The sequence below is a fragment of the Stegostoma tigrinum genome, chromosome 6 (assembly GCF_030684315.1).
Source record: "Stegostoma tigrinum isolate sSteTig4 chromosome 6, sSteTig4.hap1, whole genome shotgun sequence".
Taxonomy (NCBI): domain Eukaryota; kingdom Metazoa; phylum Chordata; class Chondrichthyes; order Orectolobiformes; family Stegostomatidae; genus Stegostoma; species Stegostoma tigrinum.
Genome location: NC_081359.1, coordinates 46,848,910 through 46,871,685, shown reverse-complemented (window position 1 = coordinate 46,871,685; position 22,776 = coordinate 46,848,910). Strand labels below are relative to the sequence as shown.

The 22,776-nt window shown below is 42.4% G+C and overlaps 1 protein-coding gene across 2 annotated transcripts in view; it reads right to left on the bottom strand.

Moving 5' to 3' along the window:
• Positions 1 to 22,776, bottom strand: part of cwc15 (CWC15 spliceosome associated protein homolog) — a 66,060-nt gene that overhangs the window by 25,924 nt on the left and 17,360 nt on the right. For both annotated transcript variants that reach the window (XM_048532840.2, XM_048532839.2), the window contains 2 exons: positions 21,413 to 21,495; positions 7,069 to 7,194 (listed from right to left, as the gene is read on the bottom strand). In XM_048532840.2, the coding sequence (XP_048388797.1) occupies positions 7,069 to 7,194; positions 21,413 to 21,495 (209 nt within the window). The remainder of the gene's footprint in view (positions 1 to 7,068; positions 7,195 to 21,412; positions 21,496 to 22,776) is intronic.

Sequence of the window (22,776 nt, the reverse complement as noted above, 5' to 3'; positions counted from 1 at the left end):
CTCATGCAATGCTGTTGTGCTTTGAAGAGTCTCACATTGCTCAAATGTGAAGCCCCCTCCCTCTCAGAACAAAATGCTTTCATTGTCTACTCCAGGTGTAGTGTCAGCCTTTCTCAGCTACATTGTTTCTGATAACATACAATGACATGTCAGCCCCTTGACTGATTACTCTTGGCAAACATGACAAGCTGACTGGCTTTGTCTCTGCAAACCAAAATGGAAGTGCTAAGAATCTGTATACACTGACAAAAAAGGGACAAAATGCAGAAGAGCAAGACTAGACAGGAAAACTAAGAGCCCTGAAGCAAGCTCAAAGTGAATTCTAAGACAGCAAGCAAGCAGCCCCGAAATAAGCCATGGTCTGGTCCATGACTTGGGTGCCTGTCCGCCCGTGCACAGTGTCCAGGCAGCACTTCCACTGAAAAGCACTGGTGTACTCAAAAGCGCAGCATATTAAAAATGAATTAAAGATGTGCCATTGTGATGCAGCGAGGCTGGTCTACGTGGACTGCCAGGTCATGACAGGGAGTGCATGTGAACAATGCCCCGAGATGTTTATTCCTAATATTCAAGATGGCATTCGCAGAAGCATGTTGTGAGCTAGAGTTACTGGGTAAATTATCTGATTTTCATGTTGGGAGTTTCTGCCTAATGGGTGGAAGAATGGGAAACTACATAGTAACGCGTATCAATTATCTAAAATGAGATGTTAATGCTAGCTAATCCATGTAAATAGGCCTCTCACTGCTTAATATTGGGAAACTCATCTTGCCATTATAATGCTCTGCTGTTTCTATTTGTAGAATGAAAATCATGTGATATCAACGGCTGTGACAGCAGATGATGGCTGCAACAGTAGTGATATCCTCAGTCATTGAAATTTCCTTGCCACTGGAACTGAATTTGCCTTAAGTCAAGGATTATGCATTCCCATGTGAAAAGATGCACAAGGCATATGCCGAGAGGAATTCAAACCCACACACGTACAGCCGAAGCCCTGTGGCAATTGATGAGAGGTGATGGGGACGTGACTGAAAAATCTGGAAAGCCTCAGCATCACTTGGTGGAATCTGACTCTGTCATTTTGCTTTGGAATTATTTCCATGAATTACCACCTTGTTGTGGTTGAGTGAGAGTGTTGAGAGTTCTGTTTATTCCCGGTATGTTGTGAACCTTGTAGGGCCATTCATGATGTTGAGGCTGGAAGGGAGAAACCACAAAGCACAATCCAAAACAAGTCCTCAATGGCAACCTAAGCACAAGATTATAGACTCGATTATGTAATGATAGCCAAAAAGCAGTCTCATAGCAGAAGGCCTCAAGCCCAGAAAATTTTCATGACTGCTAATAAACGTGATTAAACTAATAACAGCTACAAAACACAGGGATGTTAGTAGTTGGAAAGTTGAGTTTATTCTAGTGTACCAGATAAAAGCCAACCAGCTATAAAAGGGTAAAATTGCATTAGTCCCAGAGGACCGTAGGGATGTTGCCTTACCACAGAAATGACTGGTAGTTGGAAGGAACTGGAAGGTCACTACGCATCAGACAATGAGGTTGGGAAGAAGAATCTTTCATAGTAACCTTAGCTGGGTGAGGGAATTCAACTGTTGGTGTCACTCCACATTACAAAGCAGTCAAACAGCCAAGAGAGCTAATCCATGTCCCCAGTCAGCTACGTCACATTGGTGGATGTGACTGAAAAATATCCCTCTAAATTGGACTCTCGGCTAAAGCGAAATTAGTTACTGGGAAATTTGAAGTGTGATTATAGAACATAGAACATAGAACAGTACAGCACAGAACAGGCCCTTCAGCCCACAATGTTGTGCCGACCATTGATCCTCATGGATGCACCCTCAAATTTCTGTGACCATATACATGTCCAGCAGTCTCTTAAATGACCCCAATGACCTTGCTTCCACAACTGCTGCCGGCAACGCATTCCATGCTCTCACAACTCTCTGCGTAAAGAACCTGCCTCTGACATCGCCTCTATACTTTCCACCAACCAGCTTAAAACTATGACCCCTCGTGCTAGCCATTTCTGCCCTGGGAAATAGTCTCTGGCTATCAACTCTATCTATGCCTCTCATTATCTTGTATACCTCAATTAGGTCCCCTCTCCTCCTCCTTTTCTCCAATGAAAAGAGACCGAGCTCAGTCAACCTCTCTTCATAAGATAAGCCCTCCAGTCCAGGCAGCATCCTGGTAAACCTCCTCTGAACCCTCTCCAAAGCATCCACATCTTTCCTATAATAGGGCGCCCAGAACTGGACGCAGTATTCCAAGTGCGGTCTAACCAAAGTTTTATAGAGCTGCAACAAGATCTCACGACTCTTAAACTCAATCCCCCTGTTAATGAAAGCCAAAACACTATATGCTTTCTTAACAACCCTGTCCACTTGGGTGGCCATTTTAAGGGATCTATGTATCTGCACACCAAGATCCCTCTGTTCCTCCACGCTGCCAAGAATCCTATCCTTAATCCTGTACTCAGCTTTCAAATTCGACCTTCCAAAATGCATCACCTCGCATTTATCCAGGTTGAACTCCATCTGCCACCTCTCAGCCCATCTCTGCATCCTGTCAATGTCCCGCTGCAGCCTACAACAGCCCTCTACACTGTCAACGACACCTCCGACCTTTGTGTCGTCTGCAAACTTGCTGACCCATCCTTCAATCCCCTCGTCCAAGTCATTAATAAAAATTACAAACAGTAGAGGCCCAAGGACAGAGCCCTGTGGAACTCCACTCACCACTGACTTCCAGGCAGAATATTTTCCTTCTACTACCACTCGCTGTCTTCTGTTGGCCAGCCAATTCTGTATCCAAGCAGCTAAGTTCCCCTGTATCCCATTCCTCCTGACCTTCTGAATGAGCCTACCATGGGGAACCTTATCAAATGCCTTACTGAAGTCCATATACACCACATCCACAGCTCGACCCTCATCAACTTTTCTAGTCACATCCTCAAAAAACTCGATAAGGTTTGTAAGGCATGACCTACCCCTCACAAAGCCGTGTTGACTGTATTTGATCAAGCCATGCTCTTCCAGATGGTCATAAATCTTATCCCTCAGAATCCTTTCTAACACCTTGCAGACGACAGACGTGAGACTTACCGGTCTATAATTGCCGGGGATTTCCCTATTTCCTTTCTTGAAGAGAGGAATTACATTTGCCTCTCTCCAGTCCTCAGGTACGACTCCAGTGGAGAGCGAGGATGCAAAGATCTTCGCAAGTGGCGAAGCAATTGCATTTCTTGCTTCCCAAAGCAGCCGAGGACAAATCTGATCCGGGCCTGGCGACTTGTCAATCTTAATGTTTGACAAAATTTTCAGCACATCAGCTTCGTCTATCTCTATCCATTCCAGCATGCACACCTGCTCTTCAAAGGTTTCAAGATGATGAGAGGATAGGCAGCATGGATAATCAGAGACTTTTTCCAAGGGCTTAAATTACTATTATGAGGGGCATGAGGTAGGTTCTTCATACAGAGAGTGTTGGGCGTGTGGAAAGAGCTGCCGGCAGTGGTAGTGGAGTCAGATACTTTAGAAACTTTTTAGCGATTCTTGGATATATATGGAGGTATAATGTTGGGTATGTCGGGTAGTTTGATCTTAGTAGGATAATTGGTTGGTACATCATGGGCCGAAGGGCCTGCACTGTGCTGTACTGGTCTATAGTCTATAAAACGTGCCTTTTTGTTCCTGATGTTGAGATTCTCCTCACTGGCCACTTCATAAAATTTTCCCCACTTTCTCACCATGGCCTACGTCGTTCAGGAGCTGGCAGAATTCTGCTCTTAGTCAATGCAACAAGGGACTTGGACACATTACGTGGATCAGTAATCTGTGCAACAAAAGGATAGAGTACAAATTGTGCACTCAGCATTAAACACCAATTGATACTGGACAGATCCTGCAACTTCCAGTGTACATATACAGCATAACAGAAATCCAAAAGTTGCAGTAGGCTACCCTACTTTTTCAGGATTCACCACTGCAAATCGCAGACATAGAACAAGCACAGAGTTAGGCTAATTACAATTCTCTATCTATATTTACAGGCAGAAAGATTTGCAAATACTTAATGAAGAGGCCTACACTATTCTAATGTTAAAGCTGATTGTTCAACTTCTAAAGGATTTCAGGTTAAATCAATCTTGTCAAAAAAGTAGTCTTTTCACATTTTTTTAGCATTGTGAAAATCTAGTTCACAATTTTAATCACATAGAACATAGAACTCTGCTTACTAAAACCACAAGGTAATTGAGAAGAATGGGTGCCCCTTATTACGAGATGGTAGGTATTTAGAATGAATGAAAACCAAAGAAACTTGGAGCTAATAATGGTTCACAGTTAACCTTTGCTTATTTTACATGGTCAGAGATAAAAAAATTGTAAAACTTAAACAATGAATAGCATGTTGTTGGTTTTGTTATGGAGACAGAAAGTCTACCCTTGCCTCTTTAGAAGACTTAAATTGGTTATATGGTTCCTGGATGAAAAGAAACAAGGTAATTTGTGATCAAGAGAGTCTTCAACAAGGCCAATAATTCTGTGACAGGAGACTTCAAAGCCCCATTCAAGATATAAAAAATTCTGTAACCCACATGAATAGAACAGTTGTGTTAAAGATAAAACTAATTAGCTTACATTTCTACTTGAATATTCCAAAGCATGCCCTACTGTCATGAAGATGGGCTGAGGTTTCAGAAGATTCCTGTTTGATTTTAGTTTAGTGTAACAGAAGCGTAAACATGAGTTGAAAGCACCAACTGAAGTAAGTGCTAGTCAGGCTTGCATTTTCAGCTGAAAAAATACCAACTGTATCATTCTCTGCATGAAGGTAAGGTTTACATGCAGCTGAAATTCAAAATTTGCTTAGCTCTAAGTTAAAAGAAGAAATGTACACTGGTCCCCAAGGAGCTCTGTAACAGAATACAATCTGTAGTTAGCTTATACAAAAGAAGCACCTGCCAGGAGTTGTGAATCAACTGTGGGGTCAGAAATTTTACAGATCCTCTGGGCATAAAAAGATCCAGTAAAATGACGGCTAAATCTTTAAGCAAGGCTGCAGTGCAGCCAAGAAGTCCGTGCTAAATGCTATTTCAAGATTCCCCAGGAAAATTTAGATCTCCTGAAAAGTTGGGTCCTGGAGAGAATATGACAAAATGTTGGTCCCAAGATAAGTGAATGCATTTTCAAGGTTCCTGGAATGTCTGAGGGAACTACTTCTAACACAATAGTAGCATAGTTTTACCATTTCTTAAAATGACTAAGATCACTATGCCAAATGGTTTATATTTTAATTTTCAAAAATTATGCTTAAAGTTCTAATTCTGTAAAATTAATCATGACTATTAAACATGGTTTTCCAATGCCTTTACACTGAAGCAGCCATGTTCACAGTTTTCATGATGCAGTCACTAAAAGTCACTCCCACAACTGCTTGCCATTTTTGCTCTCAGTTAATTGCACTGCTGGGTCTCAATGCAGCAAATGACAGAACAAAATTCTCACTGTAGGTTATAACTCATTCAGAGATAGTAAGAACTGCTGATGCTGGAGTCAGAGATAACACAACGTGGAGTTGCAGGAACACTGCAGAGGAATAGGAAAACTGACATTTTGGGTTAGGACGCTTCAGCTTTCCTGCTCCCCCGATGCTGCCTGACCTGCTGTGTTCCTCCAGTTCCACACTGTTATTTCTCACTGTAGGTAATGCTTAGATATATTGACCATCACGTATTATTAACAAATTTCAAAACGACTTATTTTCATCGTGTCTGAAATATTAACATCATGACCACAGCAACTAGACAGTAGCACATTAAGATTATTCATTACAATGAAGATTACATATGTGGATTTTAACCTATGAATTCACAATAAAAAATTGTATTTGTGTTCTTGATGTGCTGGAGTTTCTTAGCTATCTGCAAAATATACTGAATCCAACAGGACAAAAAAAAAATTATTTCATGATTTAGTTTGTAAAGCTTCCTTAAATGAAAACTGGGATAGATGCAAGGATTGTGATCTGCGGCAGAAGCTGATGGATCTTTAATCAGTGAGGGAATCAACGGTAGTGAGGAAAAGGCAGGAGAGTGGAGTTGAGAAATGTCAGATCACGATAATTTGATTAAACGGCACTGCAGGCTCAATGGGCCAAACAGCCTACTCCTATTCCTATTCTTTATTGTCAAAGCATGCTGAGATGCTTTCATAGTTTAGTCTCAAATTGAAATGTACCAAGGGTTTGTTTTCTTTAATGTCGCAGGGATAGGGTAGGGGGCTGACTCTGGGTGGGATGTTCTTTGGAGAGTCAGTGTGGACTTGATGGGCCCAGGAGGCCTGTGGTATACCCCCAGCAATGATTTCACTTTTCCTATTCCTGAATTCTACCCATATTGCCTTGCTGCATAAGTCCTGTGATGTATCCTCTAAGTACAGCTGTGAGATGCTCCTTTATCAGTAATGCAACCCATCTCTTTTACATCCTTTTCTATTGTACTTGACACATCTAAATCCTGGGACATTCAGCTGCCAGCTGCCCGTCCCTCTTTCATCCAAGTCCCGAGAACTGCAATAACATCATAGTTCCACATGCTAATCAAAGCTCTAAGTTCATCTACCTTGCCTATTATACTTTTTGATTTGAAACACATGCATTTCAGACCACCTGCCTTGCTCTTTCAGCAGGATTTCCCTGTCTGTCCTTGTTCTTAGTCATGTTTGCCTTGGTTTCTACCTCTCCCTCAATTTTTGCAACTACAGTCCTACTCTTCTGGTTCCCACCCCCCTGCCACACTAGTTTTAAACCACCCCCAACCACTCCATCAATTACCTCTCTCCAAAGTACAGACCTTATCCGATTATAATGTTTTATTCATCCACAGCAATTTTGAGCCAGCAGAATAAAAAAACACTAGAGAGGATGAAATGAAATCTTTAAATAAATATTCATTTAAAAGTCACAGATTATAGTACTTATACAGAACATGTACGTTTAGATTTAAGGGAGAACTCAAAATATTTTGAATAGCCATTTAAAATTTACCTTGCGTGCTTGCTCTTCAGCACGTTCTTTTTTAATTTTCTCTAGTTCAGCCAAAAGGGCAGCAGTGTCGTCATCATCATCATCTTCACTGCTACTGTCTCTGTCAGAACTTTCCTCCTCTTCTTCCTAAAAGTCAACAGAAATTATAAATTACAAATATAAGCTAAAGAAACTACCAAGTAGCCAGCATATCAACATTCTTAGGGGTTATGATTGATCAGAAACTGAACCAGTCTAGACAAATAATCTTGTAGCTACAGCAGCAGGTCAAAGGTTGTGAATGCTTTGACTCCTCAAGGTCAGTTCACAAAGGTACAGTTAAGAATGTGACAGAATACTTTCCATTTGTCTGGGTGAGTGTCGCTCCAGCAACACTCAAGAAGTTTAACACCATCCAGAATAAAACAGCCTATTTGACACTTCGTCCAACCTCCAACATTTACTTCTTTCACCACTGACACAGTGGTACCTATGTATACATCTACAAATTGTACTGTAACAATTTATCAAGATTTATCTGACTGCAGTATGCAATCCAGTGACCTCCAGAACCTAGAAAGATAAGGGCCGCAGATCCATGGGAACACCATCACCTCTAAATTCCCCACCAAGACACTCAACATTCTGAATTGTAATGATACTGCTATTCTTTCACCTTCTCACGTCAAAACCTTGAAACTAACCTTCTGAACAGCACTATGCATGTACCTACCATCTATGGATGGCAGTTCAAGACAGACTACATCATCATCATCTGAAAGCGGAATTAGAAATGAACAATTAAATATTAGCCCAGCCAGAAATGCCCACAATCTGTGAACGATTAAAAAAAGAAACTGGCTTAAGGGCGGAAAGCAACTGGTTGTGTATCAGACTGGAAAATGATTGCTAACAGTTAAAATGCTTACCCAGTGTTTGGAAAGAATTCCTGTAGTTACAGATCATAGATCACAGAATCCCTACAGTGTGGAAACAGGCACTTCGGCCCAACTAGTCCACACTGATCCTCAGGGAACTGTGATCTCTGGGACGATAAAAGATTCAGAACTTGTCTGAAGTGGACCAGATCTTATGCTTTCTAATTCCTGTAAAAGCAAAGCTGTTTTCATCTAATCTTTTAAATTTATCCTTGCCTACGCAACAGAATCTATATATTCAGATATGCCATGTTAAATAAGAAATAATCAATGTATGAAAGGTAAGGATTTCACTTTTTGGCCATCGGGTAGTAGAGGCTATATTCTATTTACATGGCATGGAACTTCAGTGTACTATGAATTGCACAACTGGGCCACCTAGTGATTTGAATCTTCATAGGAGAAATGTCAAAAATTTCAAGCTCACGTTAATATCGACAAACTAAATTAACCACCAATACATTCTGAAACGAAACAAATGCAATCTATTTTTGTTCAACTGTCGTTCAAAATATCGTTCCCAAAAATTAAATTTAAACAGCAATTTGGTTTATAAAACCTCAATTCACTTGTGCGCATATTAGGAAAAGCACAATAGCAAGGAAATTTGGCATACACTTACAAAAACACAAATATACTAATTTATGTTTTAGTTGATGGTTAGCATATGCAAGCTTCATCGGAGGCTCACTGATGATGTTACCTAGAATGGTGACGAAACGTCTGAAAACTAACCTTCCAGCTCAGCGAGCAAACTCACATCCAGAAACTGAACCTGAGCTACAAGACTTCTCAAAATTTAAAAAGGTACCTGAGGGGAATACTTTTCCCACGCAGACGGTGGTTTATTGTGGAACGAACTGCCAGAGGAAGTGGTAGATACGGGTACAGTTATAACATTTAAAAGGTAACGGGCAGGTACACGAATAAGATAGGTTTAGGGGCCATAGGCCAAATACAGGCAAATGGAACATAGAACAGTACAGGCCCTTCGGCCCACAATATTGCGTCGAACTTTTACCCTAAACCTAAGGTCTATCTAACCTCCACCGCTACCCTATACTATCATCCACATGCCGATCTAATAGCCACTTAAATGCCCCTAATGAGGCCAACTCCACGACCCTCTCCGGCAATGGCATTCCACATCCCTAGCACTCTTGAGCAAAGAACCTACCTCTGATGCCTCCCCGATATCTACTTCCTTTCACTTTAAAACTATGTCCCCTTGTAAAAGCTACCTCCACCCGAAGAAAAAGTCTCTGGCTATCCACTCTATCGACACCTCTGATCCTTTTGTACAGCTCTAACAAGTCACTTCTCATCCTGGGTCATTATAAAGAGACCTTCCCTCTGTTCCAGGCAACATCCTGGTAAATCTCCTCTGCACCTTTTCTAACACTTCCACATCTTTCCTGTAATGAGGTGACCAGAACTGGACACAATACTCCAGATGTGGTTGAGCCAGGCTTTTGAACAGCAGGAGCAGAACTTCACAGCTCTTGAACGCAATCCCTCTATTAACGAAAGCTAACACAACATTCGCCTTCTTAACAACTCTATCCACTTGGGTGGCAGCTCTCAGGGGAAGTGTGAACATGAACCCTAAGATCCTTCTGCTCCTCTACACTGCCAAGAATCTTTCTGTTAACCCTGTATTCTGCTTTCAAGTTTGTCCTTTCAAAATGAATCACCTCACACTTTTCAGGGTTAAACTCCATCTGCCACTTCTCAGCCCAGCTCTGCATTCTATCAATGTCCCTTCGGAGCCAAGAACAGCCCTCCACACTGTCCACAACGTGACCCATCTTTATATCGTCCATGCCCTTGCTAATCCTTTCAGTCCTTCATCCAGATCATTTACAAAAATCATTAATAGAACGGGACCCAGAACACATCCCTGTGGTACACCACTTGTAACTGAGCACCATGTTGAATATTTTCTGTCCACTACCACCCATTGTCTTCTAAGGGTCAGCCAATTCTGAATCCAATCTGCCACATTTCCCCCTATACTGTGCGTTCTTACCTGCTACACGAACTTACCGTGGGGAACCTTATCAAACGCCTCACTTAAATCCATGTATACCACATCCACTGCTCCACCTTCATCCACATGTTTGGTCACCTCTTCAAAAGAATTCAATAAAGTTGTGAGGCATGATCTACCCCCTCACAAATCCATGCCGACTACCACGAATCAAACTGTGTCTTTCCAAGCGATAATAAATCCTGTTTCTCAGAGCCCTTTCCAATAATTTGCCCACCACTGACATATGACTAACTGGTCTGCAATTTCCAGGGTTATCCCTGTTCCCCTTGTTGAATCTGGGAATGAAGTTTGCCTCTTTCCAATCTTCCGGCACTATACCCGTGGACAGTGAGGACGAAAAGGTCATCACCAAAGGCCCTGCAATCTCGTCCCTCACTTCCCGTAGAATCCTTGGATAAATCCCATCAGGCCCAGGGGACTTATCTATCTTCAACTTCCTCCGAATTCCTAGTACATCATCTTTACTAACATCAACCTCCTCTAGCCTACCTGCCTGTATCACAACATCCTCCGCTACAACTAGGTCCCTCTCAGTTGTGAATACTGAAGAAAAGTATTCATTAAGGAACTCTCCTATCTCGTTAGGCTCTGTGCACAAATTCCCTTTACAATCCTTGATCGGCCCTACCCTTCCTCTTGTTCTGCACATACGTTTAAAAAACCTTGCAGTTTTCCTTGATCCTATCCGCCAAGGTTTTCTTATGCCCCCTCATAGCTCTCCTGAACCCTTTCTTCAGCTCCTTCCTGGCTAATCTGTATCCCTCTACAGCCTTTTCCGTTCCTCTTTTCCTAAACCTTACACAAGCTTCCTTCTTCCTCTGAACCAGTTGTTCGATCTCTCTCTCTCTCTCTCTCTCTCTCCCTCGAGAACCATGGCTCCCTCACTCGAATGCATCTTCCCTGTCTGCCAGGGACAAACATATCGAGTACATGCAGTATGCATTCCTTGAACAATCTCCACATTTCTGTGGTGGTCTTCCCTGACAGCATCTGTTCCCAATTTATGTTTTCCAGTTCTTGCCTAATTGAAACTACCCTTCCCCCAATTGTAAACTTTACCCTGCCGTATGTACCTATCCTTATCCATGACTATCGTGAAAGAAAGTGTTGCGATCACTACTGCCAAAATGCTCTCCTACCAACAGGTCTAAAACCCGGCCCCGTTTGTTGCCAAGCACTGAATGCACAGTGGCCTCTCCTCGTGGTGGTCTATCTACATACTGTGTCAGGAATCCTTCCTGAATGCATTGGACAAAATCTGCTCCATCTAAACTATTACAACTAAAATGTTTCCAATCAATATTTGGGAAGTTGAAGTCACCCATGACTACAATCCTGTGACTTCTGCACCTTTCCAGTATCTGCCTCCCAATCCGCTCCACTACTTCTCTGCAACTATTAGGGGGTCTGTAAAAAAATCCCCAAAATGACTGCTCCAAAACCCCCAAAGTGACTGTTCTATAACTATAGAACTAGTTTAGTTTGGGAAACTTGGTCAGCATGGGCAAGTTGGATCAAAATGCTTGTTTCCATATTGTATGGCTCCATGACTCTAAATTATACATTTTGTAAGGACATCAGGGTAATAGACAGAATGCAGAGTATAGTGTTACAGCTACAGAGAAGGTGTAGAGAAAGATAGACTCTAATATATCAGAGGTCTGTTCCTAAGTCTGATAACAGAGGGGAAGAAGCTGTCCTTAAATATAACTTAAAAAGACGTAACTTAAGTTTCAAGTTGAATCCATTTCCAAAATACTTGTTTTGATAATAGCGTGGAGCTGGAGGAGCACAGTGGGCCAGGCAGTATCGAAGGAGCAGGAAACTTGACATTTTGGGTTGGGGCCCTTCTTCAGAAATGGGAGAGGGACAAGGGAACTCTGAATTAAATAGAGAGGAGGGATGGGGCTGGGGAAGGTAGGTGGGACGGTGATAGGTGAGTGCAGGTAGGAAGTGGTGGGGATTGGTCAATGAGGTGGGAAGAACAGATAGGTGAGAGAGAAGATGGACAAGTTGTGTCAGGTCAAGGAGGCAGGGATGAGAGGGAGGGTTGGTCATGGGATGAGGCCAGGGGTGAGGAGATGTTGAAACTGTTAAAGTCCGCATTGAGACCATTGGGTTGAGGGCTCCCAAGGCAGAAGACGAGGCGCTGCTCCTCCAGTTTCCAGGTGGCGCCATTGTGACACTGGAAGAGGGCCAGGATGGACATATCACTCAGGGAGTGCGAGGGCAAGGGCAGAGTTGAAATAACTCATGACTGGACGGTGTTGTCATTTGTCACGAACAGAACACAGGTGTTCTGCAAAGCGGTCTCCGAGCCTCCGCTTGGTCTCACCAATGTAGAGGAGACCACAATGGGAGCAGCAGACACACTGACGGATGTGCAAGTGAATCTCTGTCTGGCTCTTTGCGTTTGTTGATAAACTTCCTAGTGGTGAACCAGACCTCTAGGAATTCCCATGCTTGTCTCTATACATAGAGCTAGACCCTATACATACTCCACTGCAAAGAAACACCAGAAGTGAGGTAACCCAGCTCAATGGACACCAGAGTTTAAATAACAGGCGGGAAAACACAACGGCGCTTCATCAGAGGCTACACCGATGTTACCCAGCAGGGTAATGAAACATCTGCGGAACAGTGAACCAGCTCAGCGAGCCAACCAACCACAACCCGAGCTACAAATCTACTCAAAAACCTTATATAAATTTGTTTCTTATAAAGTGGAGATCAGGGATTGTCTTTCTTTTAGCAGATTACAAGGGGACAGGCAAGCTTCTCTAGGTGTTCTGGGGGGCTAATTATTAAAGAGAAACCCCTGCTTGCATCACAACAGATTGGTGAAGGGGTACAGCTACTCCCCCCTTCCATAACAAATTAGGGGCTCAAGTCCGGGATCTGAACGGATTTGGAAAGACTTCAACAGACTTGGGGATTAGTCTCCTAGATGTTTAATTAAAACTTAGGCGAGATAAATCTGTTTAATTTTGGTTAAATGTGGTAGGTTAAATTAAAAGTGAGGGAAATGAAAAGAGGTTCTGGGATTTGAAATAACAAGGTGTAGAGCTGGATGAACACAGTAGGCGGAGCAGCATCAGAGGAGCAGGAAAGCTGACGTTTCAGGTCTAGACCCTTCTTCAGGGGAGAAGATTCTTCAAAAGGGTCTAGACCCGAAACGTCAGCTTTCCTGCTCCTCTGATGCACCTTGGCCTGCTGCGTTCATCCAGCTCTACACCTTGTTATCTCAGATTCTCCAGCACTGGCAATTCCCACTATCTCTGTGATTTGAAGTTGCTTCTGAAATTTGCCAAGCAAATTTAAAAGGACAAAGAAAGGATATACTTTTAGAATTAACAAACAGGTTAGAATTGGGCTTAACGAGGGATAAAAGGAAAGCTGAAAGTTGGTCAAGCACTCAGGTGAATCAGAGAAACAGAGAAACAGTCAGGTGCCATGGAGTTAGAAAAAACTAAACTGCAAATCAGACAACTGAAGTTAGAAGATAAAGAAATGGAGAGAAGGCTCTTAGCTGAGCAAAAATACAGAGGAGGGGAAAAGAAAAAAGACAAGCAGAAGGGTAAAAAGAGAAAGCATATTCAAGTTGGAGAAAATGAAGTTGAAATTTACAGCAAAAAGATTTCAAATGACAGAAGTAAAAGTACAAGATGGAAGTAAGAGTGAGCATACTCATCATAGCCAACAGTCTACTAGGGATATATACAAATCTGTCCAAACATTACCAAAATTCGATGAAAAAGACATAGAAGCCTTTTCCATTTCCTTGGAGAACTAGCTAGGCAGATAGACTAGCCAGAGACTGGGTGGGTAATGTTACTTCAGACCAAGTTAGTAGGCAGAGCTAGCGAGGTGTTGGCAGTGCTGTCAGATGAGGTGTCAAGAGATTATGGACAGGTTATGGGGTGGAACGGTGGCTCAGGGTTTAGCACTGCTGCCTCACAGCGCCAGGGACCCAGGTTCAATTCCACCCTCGGACACCCGTCTGTATGGAGTTTGCACATTCTCCCAGTGTCTGCGTGGGTTTCCTTCGGGTGCTCCGGTTTCCTCTCAGTCCAAAGATGTGCTGGCTAGGTGGAATGGCCTCGCTAAATTGCCCATAGGGGTCTGGGGGGGAATACTCTGATGATGGTCTTGTTGGATCGGAGGGTCTGTTTCCACATTGTGGGGATTCTACTCTACTTAAACTGGCTATTTTGAGCGCCTACAAGTTTGTACCGGAAGCAAATAGACAACGGTTCAGAAAAAAAAGGTCAGAGTTATGGCGAATTTGAAAGAACTGAAGACAGCAACTTCGGAAATGAGTGACAGCATTAAAGATAGAAAAGACATACGAAGATCTTAGACAGATTATGCTGCTGGAGGAGTTTAAAAACTCACTTCCAGAAATGATAAGAACTATATTGTGGAACAGCAAGTTACCAAAGTAAGAAGAGCTGCAGAGATGGCAGATGACTATGAATGAATGCAAAAATGGAAATTTAGCTTCCAACAGCAATTTCATTCCGTGATGGATAGAAATTGGGAAAAGGGAGATCCTTCAACAAGAAACAAGAAGTAGATCACATTGGAAGCAATTTACCACAGTGAAAAAAACCCCAAGTGGGTGAAAAGGAGGCAAGAGGCCTTGGGTTTTCACTGTAATGGAGTGGGACATGAAGTCACTGTGCTGGTGGTTCAAGAAAGGCACTGGGAAAAAGGATGTGGTACAAGATGCTAAACCAGTGAAATTTGTTAAGGTAGTGAAAGAAATCTCAAAGAGAGTTAAGCAGCTACAGGAGAGTACACAGCCTAGTTATGGGCTGGATAGTGCGACAGTGCTCAAGCTCTGCAAAGATGCCACCTCTGCGTGTAAGGTTTACTTAGTAAAATCAGGTGGAGATGGTAAAGAAGTTACGATGTTGTGAGATATGGAGCTGGTCAGTAGCTAATAGTAAGGGATGAAAGTATTTGCACTCCTTCTGAAATGTTACCTGACAGAGCCATAATCTGTGGAATAGAAGGACAGAGATTTAACTTTCCCCTGTGTAAGATCAGGTTGGAAAGTCCAATGAAGTCTGGGGAAGTGGAAACGGGAATGATTGAAACAGTGTCAATCCCAGGGATGCAGTTTGTTCTTGGAAATGACTGCGTAAGAACAGAAGTGGGAGTGATGCCCCTTGTAATGGAGAAGCCAAAGGAAAATCAGGGAATTGAGGAATTAAAGGAAAAATACCCTGGAATTTTTCCAAGATCCCACAGTCAAAGGTTAAAGAAGGAGGGGAAACAAACAGAAAAACCAGAGTTGAGGTCCAGTTGGCTGAGACCCTGTTTGATGAAATGGCAAAAGAAGAACCTAAGCAGGTAGAGATCAGGCAGAGGTGTTTAGTTATGAAAGATTACTGGAGTTACAGTAAAAAGATGAGCCAATAAAAGATATATATTGTAATGCCTGCTCAGAAAAGAAATTATAATGTGTTTCCAAGTGTTATTATCTTAACGATAGAGTCCTAAGGTGAAAATGGAGACCCCGGCAGGTTAGTGCAGAGGAGAAATGAGCAGAATCGCATCAGATTGTGTTACTGGTTGCATACAGACAGGGAGTATTACGGGTACCACATGAATTACTTGTAGGTGGTCATTTAGGAGTGAGGAAAACTTGGGCTAAAATATAAGAGCACTTCGATCGGCCTGAATTGCACAAGACTATGCCGTATCTGTCATACTTATCCAATGGTAGAAAAGCCACAGGAAGTAATAAAACTAGTGCTTTTGGACCGGGAACTGGAGAAACACGTATTAATTAGTGCTCCTCAGAGTGAGGAATCAGAATCCAAATCATTTGATTTTGCTGCGCCTCAAAGTAAATTAAATAATGAGGAAGTCCTTCAAGAATGGGATAGAATAGTGAGCTATCTGGAGCAGGAACAATGACTGGAATTGAAAGGTTTGCTGCAGAAATAGGAGGACATAAGTGAGAATAGGATAGGGAGGACTAGTACTATAGTGCATGAGGGTGAAGTAGGGAATGCTATTCCAATAAACCAACACCCCTACAGGCTTATTCCTCCTAAAGCCACACAGGTACAGAAGAAAGTGGAAGCGATGCTCCAAGAAGACACCATTGAGCCAAGTCAAAGTGAGTGAAGTTCACCAATCGTGTTGGTTCTGAAGCCTCATGGTACTGAATGGTTGTGTGGCTGATCGAAAAATCAACACAGCAACTAAATCAGTCTCATACCCAATTCCTAAGGTTGGAGGGCTGTGTGGAAGAAGTTGGATAAGCCAATTATGTCACAAAATTGGACTTACTCCGTGGCTGCTGGCAAATACCTTTGTCAGAGATAGCAAAGAAAGTTTCTGCGTCTGTAACCTTAAATGAGCTGTATCGTTTTAAAGTGATGCTCTTTGGTATGAAGAATACACCAGCCACATTTCAAAGACTTATGAACAGAGTTTTGGCAGGATTGACCAAATGTGCCATCTGCATAGATGATGCCATAATCTTTAGCCATTCATGGAAAGATCAGATGGCGAATTTGGCAGAGCTCTTTTACTATGGGAGGCAAAACTGGTTATAAACAGCAAAAGGTGTACGTGTGAATGCAGAAGTGACGGCCTTGGGACCACAACACTGGACTTGGAAGGATGATCCCAAGGAATGCAAAGACGAAACCCATTGAGGAATTTTCAAGGCTATCCTCGAAGAAAGAGGGGCTGCAATTTCTTGGACTGAGTGGATTCTACTGGAAATTTGTGCTGAACTTTAGTAGTGTGGGGGCAGATTTGCTAAAGAACACCACAAAATTTTTCAGTGGATAGAACAATGCCAGCATGCATTTGAAAATTTAAAAGCTATATTAATCACTGCACCAGTTTTAGTCACATCAAATTTCTAGACAGCCTTTAAAGTCGCTACCGATATAGGGTTTGGAGCGGTATTGATGCAGGAGGATGATGACGGAACTAAAAGGCCAACTGGTTATTTCTCAAAGAAACTCAATATTCATCAGAGAAAACTGTGCTGAAAATTTTGTCAAACATTAAGATTGACAAGTCGCCAGGCCCGGACCAGATTTGTCCTCGGCTGCTTTGGGAAGCGAGAAATGCAATTGCTTCGCCACTTGCGAAGATCTTTGCATCCTCGCTCTCCACTGGAGTCGTACCTGAGGACTGGAGAGAGGCAAATGTAATTCCTCTCTTCAAGAAAGGAAATAGGGAAATCCCCGGCAATTATAGACCGGTAAGTCTCACGTCTGTCGTCTGCAAGGTGTTAGAAAGAATTCTGAGGGATAAGATTTATGACCATCTGGAAGAGCATGGCTTGATCAAATACAGTCAACACGGCTTTGTGAGGGGTAGGTCATGCCTTACAAACCTTATCGAGTTTTTTGAGGATGTGACTAGAAAAGTTGATGAGGGTCGAGCTGTGGATGTGGTGTATATGGACTTCAGTAAGGCATTTGATAAGGTTCCCCATGGTAGGCTCATTCAGAAGGTCAGGAGGAATGGGATACAGGGGAACTTAGCTGCTTGGATACAGAATTGGCTGGCCAACAGAAGACAGCGAGTGGTAGTAGAAGGAAAATATTCTGCCTGGAAGTCAGTGGTGAGTGGGGTTCCACAGGGCTCTGTCCTTGGGCCTCTACTGTTTGTAATTTTTATTAATGACTTGAACGAGGGAATTGAAGGATGGGTCAGCAAGTTTGCAGATGACACAAAGGTCGGAGGTGTCGTTGACAGTGTAGAGGGCTGTTGTAGGCTGCAGCGGGACATTGACAGGATGCAGAGATGGGCTGAGAGGTGGCAGATGGAGTTCAACCTGGATAAATGCGAGGTGATGCATTTTGGAAGGTCGAATTTGAAAGCTGAGTACAGGATTAACGATAGGATTCTTGGCAGCGTGGAGGAACAGAGGGATCTTGGTGTGCAGATACATAGATCCCTTAAAATGGCCACCCAAGTGGACAGGGCTGTTAAGAAAGCATATGGTGTTTTGGCTTTCATTAACAGGGGGATTGAGTTTAAGAGTCGTGAGATCTTGTTGCAGCTCTATAAAACTTTGGTTAGACCGCACTTGGAATACTGCGTCCAGTTCTGGGCGCCCTATTATAGGAAAGATGTGGATGCTTTGGAGAGGGTTCAGAGGAGTTTACCAGGATGCTGCCTGGACTGGAGGGCTTATCTTATGAAGAGAGGTTGACTGAGCTCGGTCTCTTTTCATTGGAGAAAAGGAGGAGGAGAGGGGACCTAATTGAGGTATACAAGATAATGAGAGGCATAGATAGAGTTGATAGCCAGAGACTATTTCCCAGGGCAGAAATGGCTAGCACGAGGGGTCATAGTTTTAAGCTGGTTGGTGGAAAGTATAGAGGCGATGTCAGAGGCAAGTTCTTTACGCAGAGAGTTGAGAGAGCATGGAATGCGTTGCCAGCAGCAGTTGTGGAGCAAGGTCATTGGGGTCATTTAAGAGACTGCTGGACATGTATATGGTCACAGAAATTTGAGGGTGCATACATGAGGATCAATGGTCGGCACAACATTGTGGGCTGAAGGGCCTGTTCTGTGCTGTACTGTTCTATGTTCTAAAATACTCCATCATTGATAAAGAATTAGAGCTTGGTACTGGCCTTACAACAACTTACTGTTTATGTTACAAAAAATATTTTGGCAGTGGTCGTGTGTACAGACCACAATCCTCTCAGCTTTTTGCAAAGATTTAAGGACAAGAATACGAGACCACTTCATTGGAGTCTTTTGTTCCAGGCTTCTAATTTACTAATTATAAATGTTGCGTGTTGTAAAAAGGTTATTCCCGATGCGTTATCGTGCGTTTAAAGAAAATCTATAGTTAAGATAGAACCAACATGTTCGAATGGTGCATGTTTTAAATTAATTGGCCAAATTTAAACTCGTTGTCACAACATCAAAACAAGACTATAAAATGTGAGGCTGGATGAACATAGCAGGCCAAGCAGCATCTCAGGAGCACAAAAGCTGACGTTTCGGGCTCTGATGAAGGGTCTAGGCCCGAAACGTCAGCTTTTGTGCTCCTGAGATGCTGCTTGGCCTGCTGTGTTCATCCAGCCTCACATTTTATTATCTTGGAATCTCCAGCATCTGCAGTTCCCATTATCTCTCATCAAAACAAGACTGCTGTTTTGCCTGCCACCTGTAAGGCTTTTTTTTGATGCACTTGTTTTATTTTGAGGCTCTCTGTACTGGCAACATCCAGATGATTCTGTAGTTGAGATAGAACCAACATGCTCGAATGGTACACATATGCTGATTTAGTATGAAAGGTATAACTTTAGAATACTGACCTAAGTATTTCACGATAATGGTGTTAAGACTTAGGAAAAAAAAAGTGAAGCCACCTTTTCGTAATGATGTTTCTTTTCTTTCGTGAGGTAAGATGTGTTGTGAAGTTGTGAAGTATTTGTGAATTGGAAGGCAGAAAGCTAGAATTTGTTGGCAAAATAATAGTGAGGAAAAGACTGCGTCGTCCCCTTAAGAGGTGAACTTTTAAAAAAAAATGCATGTCTGCGAGCAGCATCTGGAAGTTGCCAGTACAGACAGCCTCAAAAAGTGAAACAAGTGCATCAAAAAAGCCTGACAGGTGGCAGGCAAAACAGCAGTCTTGTTTTGCTGTTGTGACAGTTTAAATTGGGCCAGTTAATTTAAAACAAGCACCTACATACAGAATGCCAACTGAATTTAAACGTGATGGTGCTGACAACATTGAAGCAATCCTACATAATAGAAGTCTTATGTCATTATGAGTACAAAAATGACAGCATTGTTGAATATCTGAGGACAGCCAACTCCCACCCAAGAGTGAGCCAACATTCAGCTGTAGCCAAAAGAAGTTTAACCATGGCTCTCACAAACTCGGGAAGTTATCCAAAAAGATCTATCAAAAGTACCACAGCAGTTTACGTTAAAGACCTCGCTGATGATATTGCAGTGAAACCCTTCCAATAGCAAGCTTGGTAGAAATAAGGCATTTGTAATAGAGAGTTCCAGAAGACAGTCTGTGTGAGTTTGGAGAGATTAAGTTTTAATTTATTGTTTACTTATTAAAATCGGGTTATATAAATGGGACTTGTGTTTTTTAGAGTAACATTCCAACAGAATTTAGTTGTGTTACAGAACAATTAACACTTAGGGGAAAATTGTTTGGTTTATATTTCTCTAAATTTGTTCATTGTTAGGGTTAAATAAATAAATTGTTGTTTGCTTTTTATAAAGTGGAGATCATGGAATGACTTTCTTTTAACAACTTTTAACAGAGTACGAGGGGAAAGGCAAGTTTCTCTGTGTGTTCCTGGGGGGATAATTATTAGGAGAGCCCTACTCCCATCATGACAGATTAGGGCTTGTGTTTTAGTTTAACCATCAGAGAGGTTCGACTATTTACCCTCTGTAACAATATGATTCTGCTGTTGTACATAATTTGTGAAATAACGTGAATGCAACTGAGAATTATATCAATAACTATTTCAATATTGTCAGGGGTTATAGTGTGATGTATTTGTGTGCACCAGAACAACACATATTTAAACTCAGAGCACTTTTATGTAGGCAAAAGAGATTTGTATATATATTGCACATTTTTTCTGGAAAAACAGGGCTCGTGGAGATAAAAAGTTCATCTCCTTTTAGCAACACTTTAGCTCTGTATGGCCAAGGAATCAGTTATTCCTTTTCATAATATCAACTGAACAATCTGTATTCCTTCACTTTGCCCTCTAAATTGCCAATTTAGTACTTTTGAAATACAGTTCATGTTGACAAAATGTTCCAAAGGCATCTTGTTACCATGTTACGCAACTAAATATATTCTTAAACCAACAAATTTCACAATGACAAAAGATTGCTCCATAGTATCCACTGTCATCAGAGTCTAATTAATTCTCCGACACATGTCTGGAGTCTGCAAGGTGTTAATATTGGTAGAACTAGTAGGACTTGGTAATATTGGTAGAACTAGTATGAATTTCAGCAAGTATATCAGCCCACCAGTCCTACTTATCCTCCCTTATGTGATTACAGTCTGAGGATAGGATGGACAAACAACTCACTCAAACAGACATTGATAGCATACAAGAATAACAGAGAATTGGCAGAATTACTGTTCCAAATTTCTAGCCTACATCAACCAAGATTTCATTCCCTTACCCAAACTAGGTCCATAGAATACGACCCATCCCTCATTTGCAAACCTGAGCAAAACTAGAAAGGTCACATCTCTTTTGAGAGACCAGACACCTAGTAGTAAAGTTTTCAAGAACTATCTAAAATTGCAATTAAGGAAAAGACCACCAATAAATTATATGTTATCTTTAAATTAACCAAGCAGAAGATGATCATAACCTACATCTGTCAATGGGTCATCAGCATCAAGGTTTGCTGCAGGTATCTGATCCAGGCGCGGTCTCTTTGAAGATGACGTTGTGTGCTCTGCAAGAATAGCCAAAAAAGTTAGAAATTTTCAAACAAAGATAAATTTTGCTAAGTAGATATCTGTTCTACTTTACATCTGTCAATCTTGACTCAACAGTACATAATGGAAAAGACGTAGGCCTAGGGGGTTTGAGCCATATCCACAATTCAAGAGGGTCATTGATAACTTTACCTTACCTTTTATCCTATGCCCTTTGATTCCCTCTGTATCCAAAAAATTACAAACTATTAACTTGAATAAGGTTCATGAGCCTCATCTCAGTCCTAATTAATTGCCTTGTATTCTAAAACTGTAGCATTTAGAATCATAGAGTCAGAGTTTTCCAGCATGACAACAGGCCAAACTTGGCCAAACTGATCCATGCTGCCCACTCAGCTAGATTCAACTACCTGAATTTGGTCCGCATTCTTCTAAACTCTTCCCAATCATGTACCTATCCAGCATCAGAGGAGCAGGAAAGCTTGATGTTTTGGGTCAGGACCCTTATTCAGAAATGGGGGAGGGGAAGGGAATTCTGAAACAAATAAGGAAACAGGGGTAGGTGGATAGAAGATGGACAAAGGAGAAGATAGGGTGAGAAAGGACAGACAGGTCAAACAGGCAGGGTTAGAGCCAGTGAAGGTGAATGTAGATGGGGAGTTAGGGAGGGGATAGGTCAGTCCAGGGAGGACAGACAGGTTGGTGGGGGGGGGGGGGGGGGGGGGGGGGGGGGGGGGGGAAGAGGGGGAGAGATGAGGTTAGTGGGTAGGGGATGTGGGTGGGGCTTGAGATGGGAATGGTTAGGGAGGCGGGGAATAGCTGGGCTGGTTTTGGCATGTAGTCAGGGGAGGGGAGATTTTGAAGTCCACATTGATACCCTTGGGCTGCAGGGTTCCCAAGCGAAATAGGAGATGCTGTTCCTACATTTTTGGGTGGCGTCACTGTGGCAAAGCAGGAAGCCCAGGATGGTCATGACATTAGAGGAGTCGGGGGTGGGGGGTGGAATTGAAATGGTTTGCAACTGGGAGGTTTGGTTGTTTCTTGCAAACTGAGCATAGGTGTCCCGCAAAGCGGTCCTCAAGCCTCTGTTTGGCTTCCCTGATGTAGAGGAGGCCACAACGGGAACAGTGGCTACAGTATATCACTTTAACAGATGTGCAGGTGAACATCTGTTTGATGTGAAAAGTCTTCCTACGGCCTGGATGGGGGTGAGGGCATAGGTATAAGGGCAGGTGTAACACTTGCTCCAGTTGCAGGGAAAAGTGCTGGGGGTGGTGGGGCTGGAGGTGGGTGTGGAA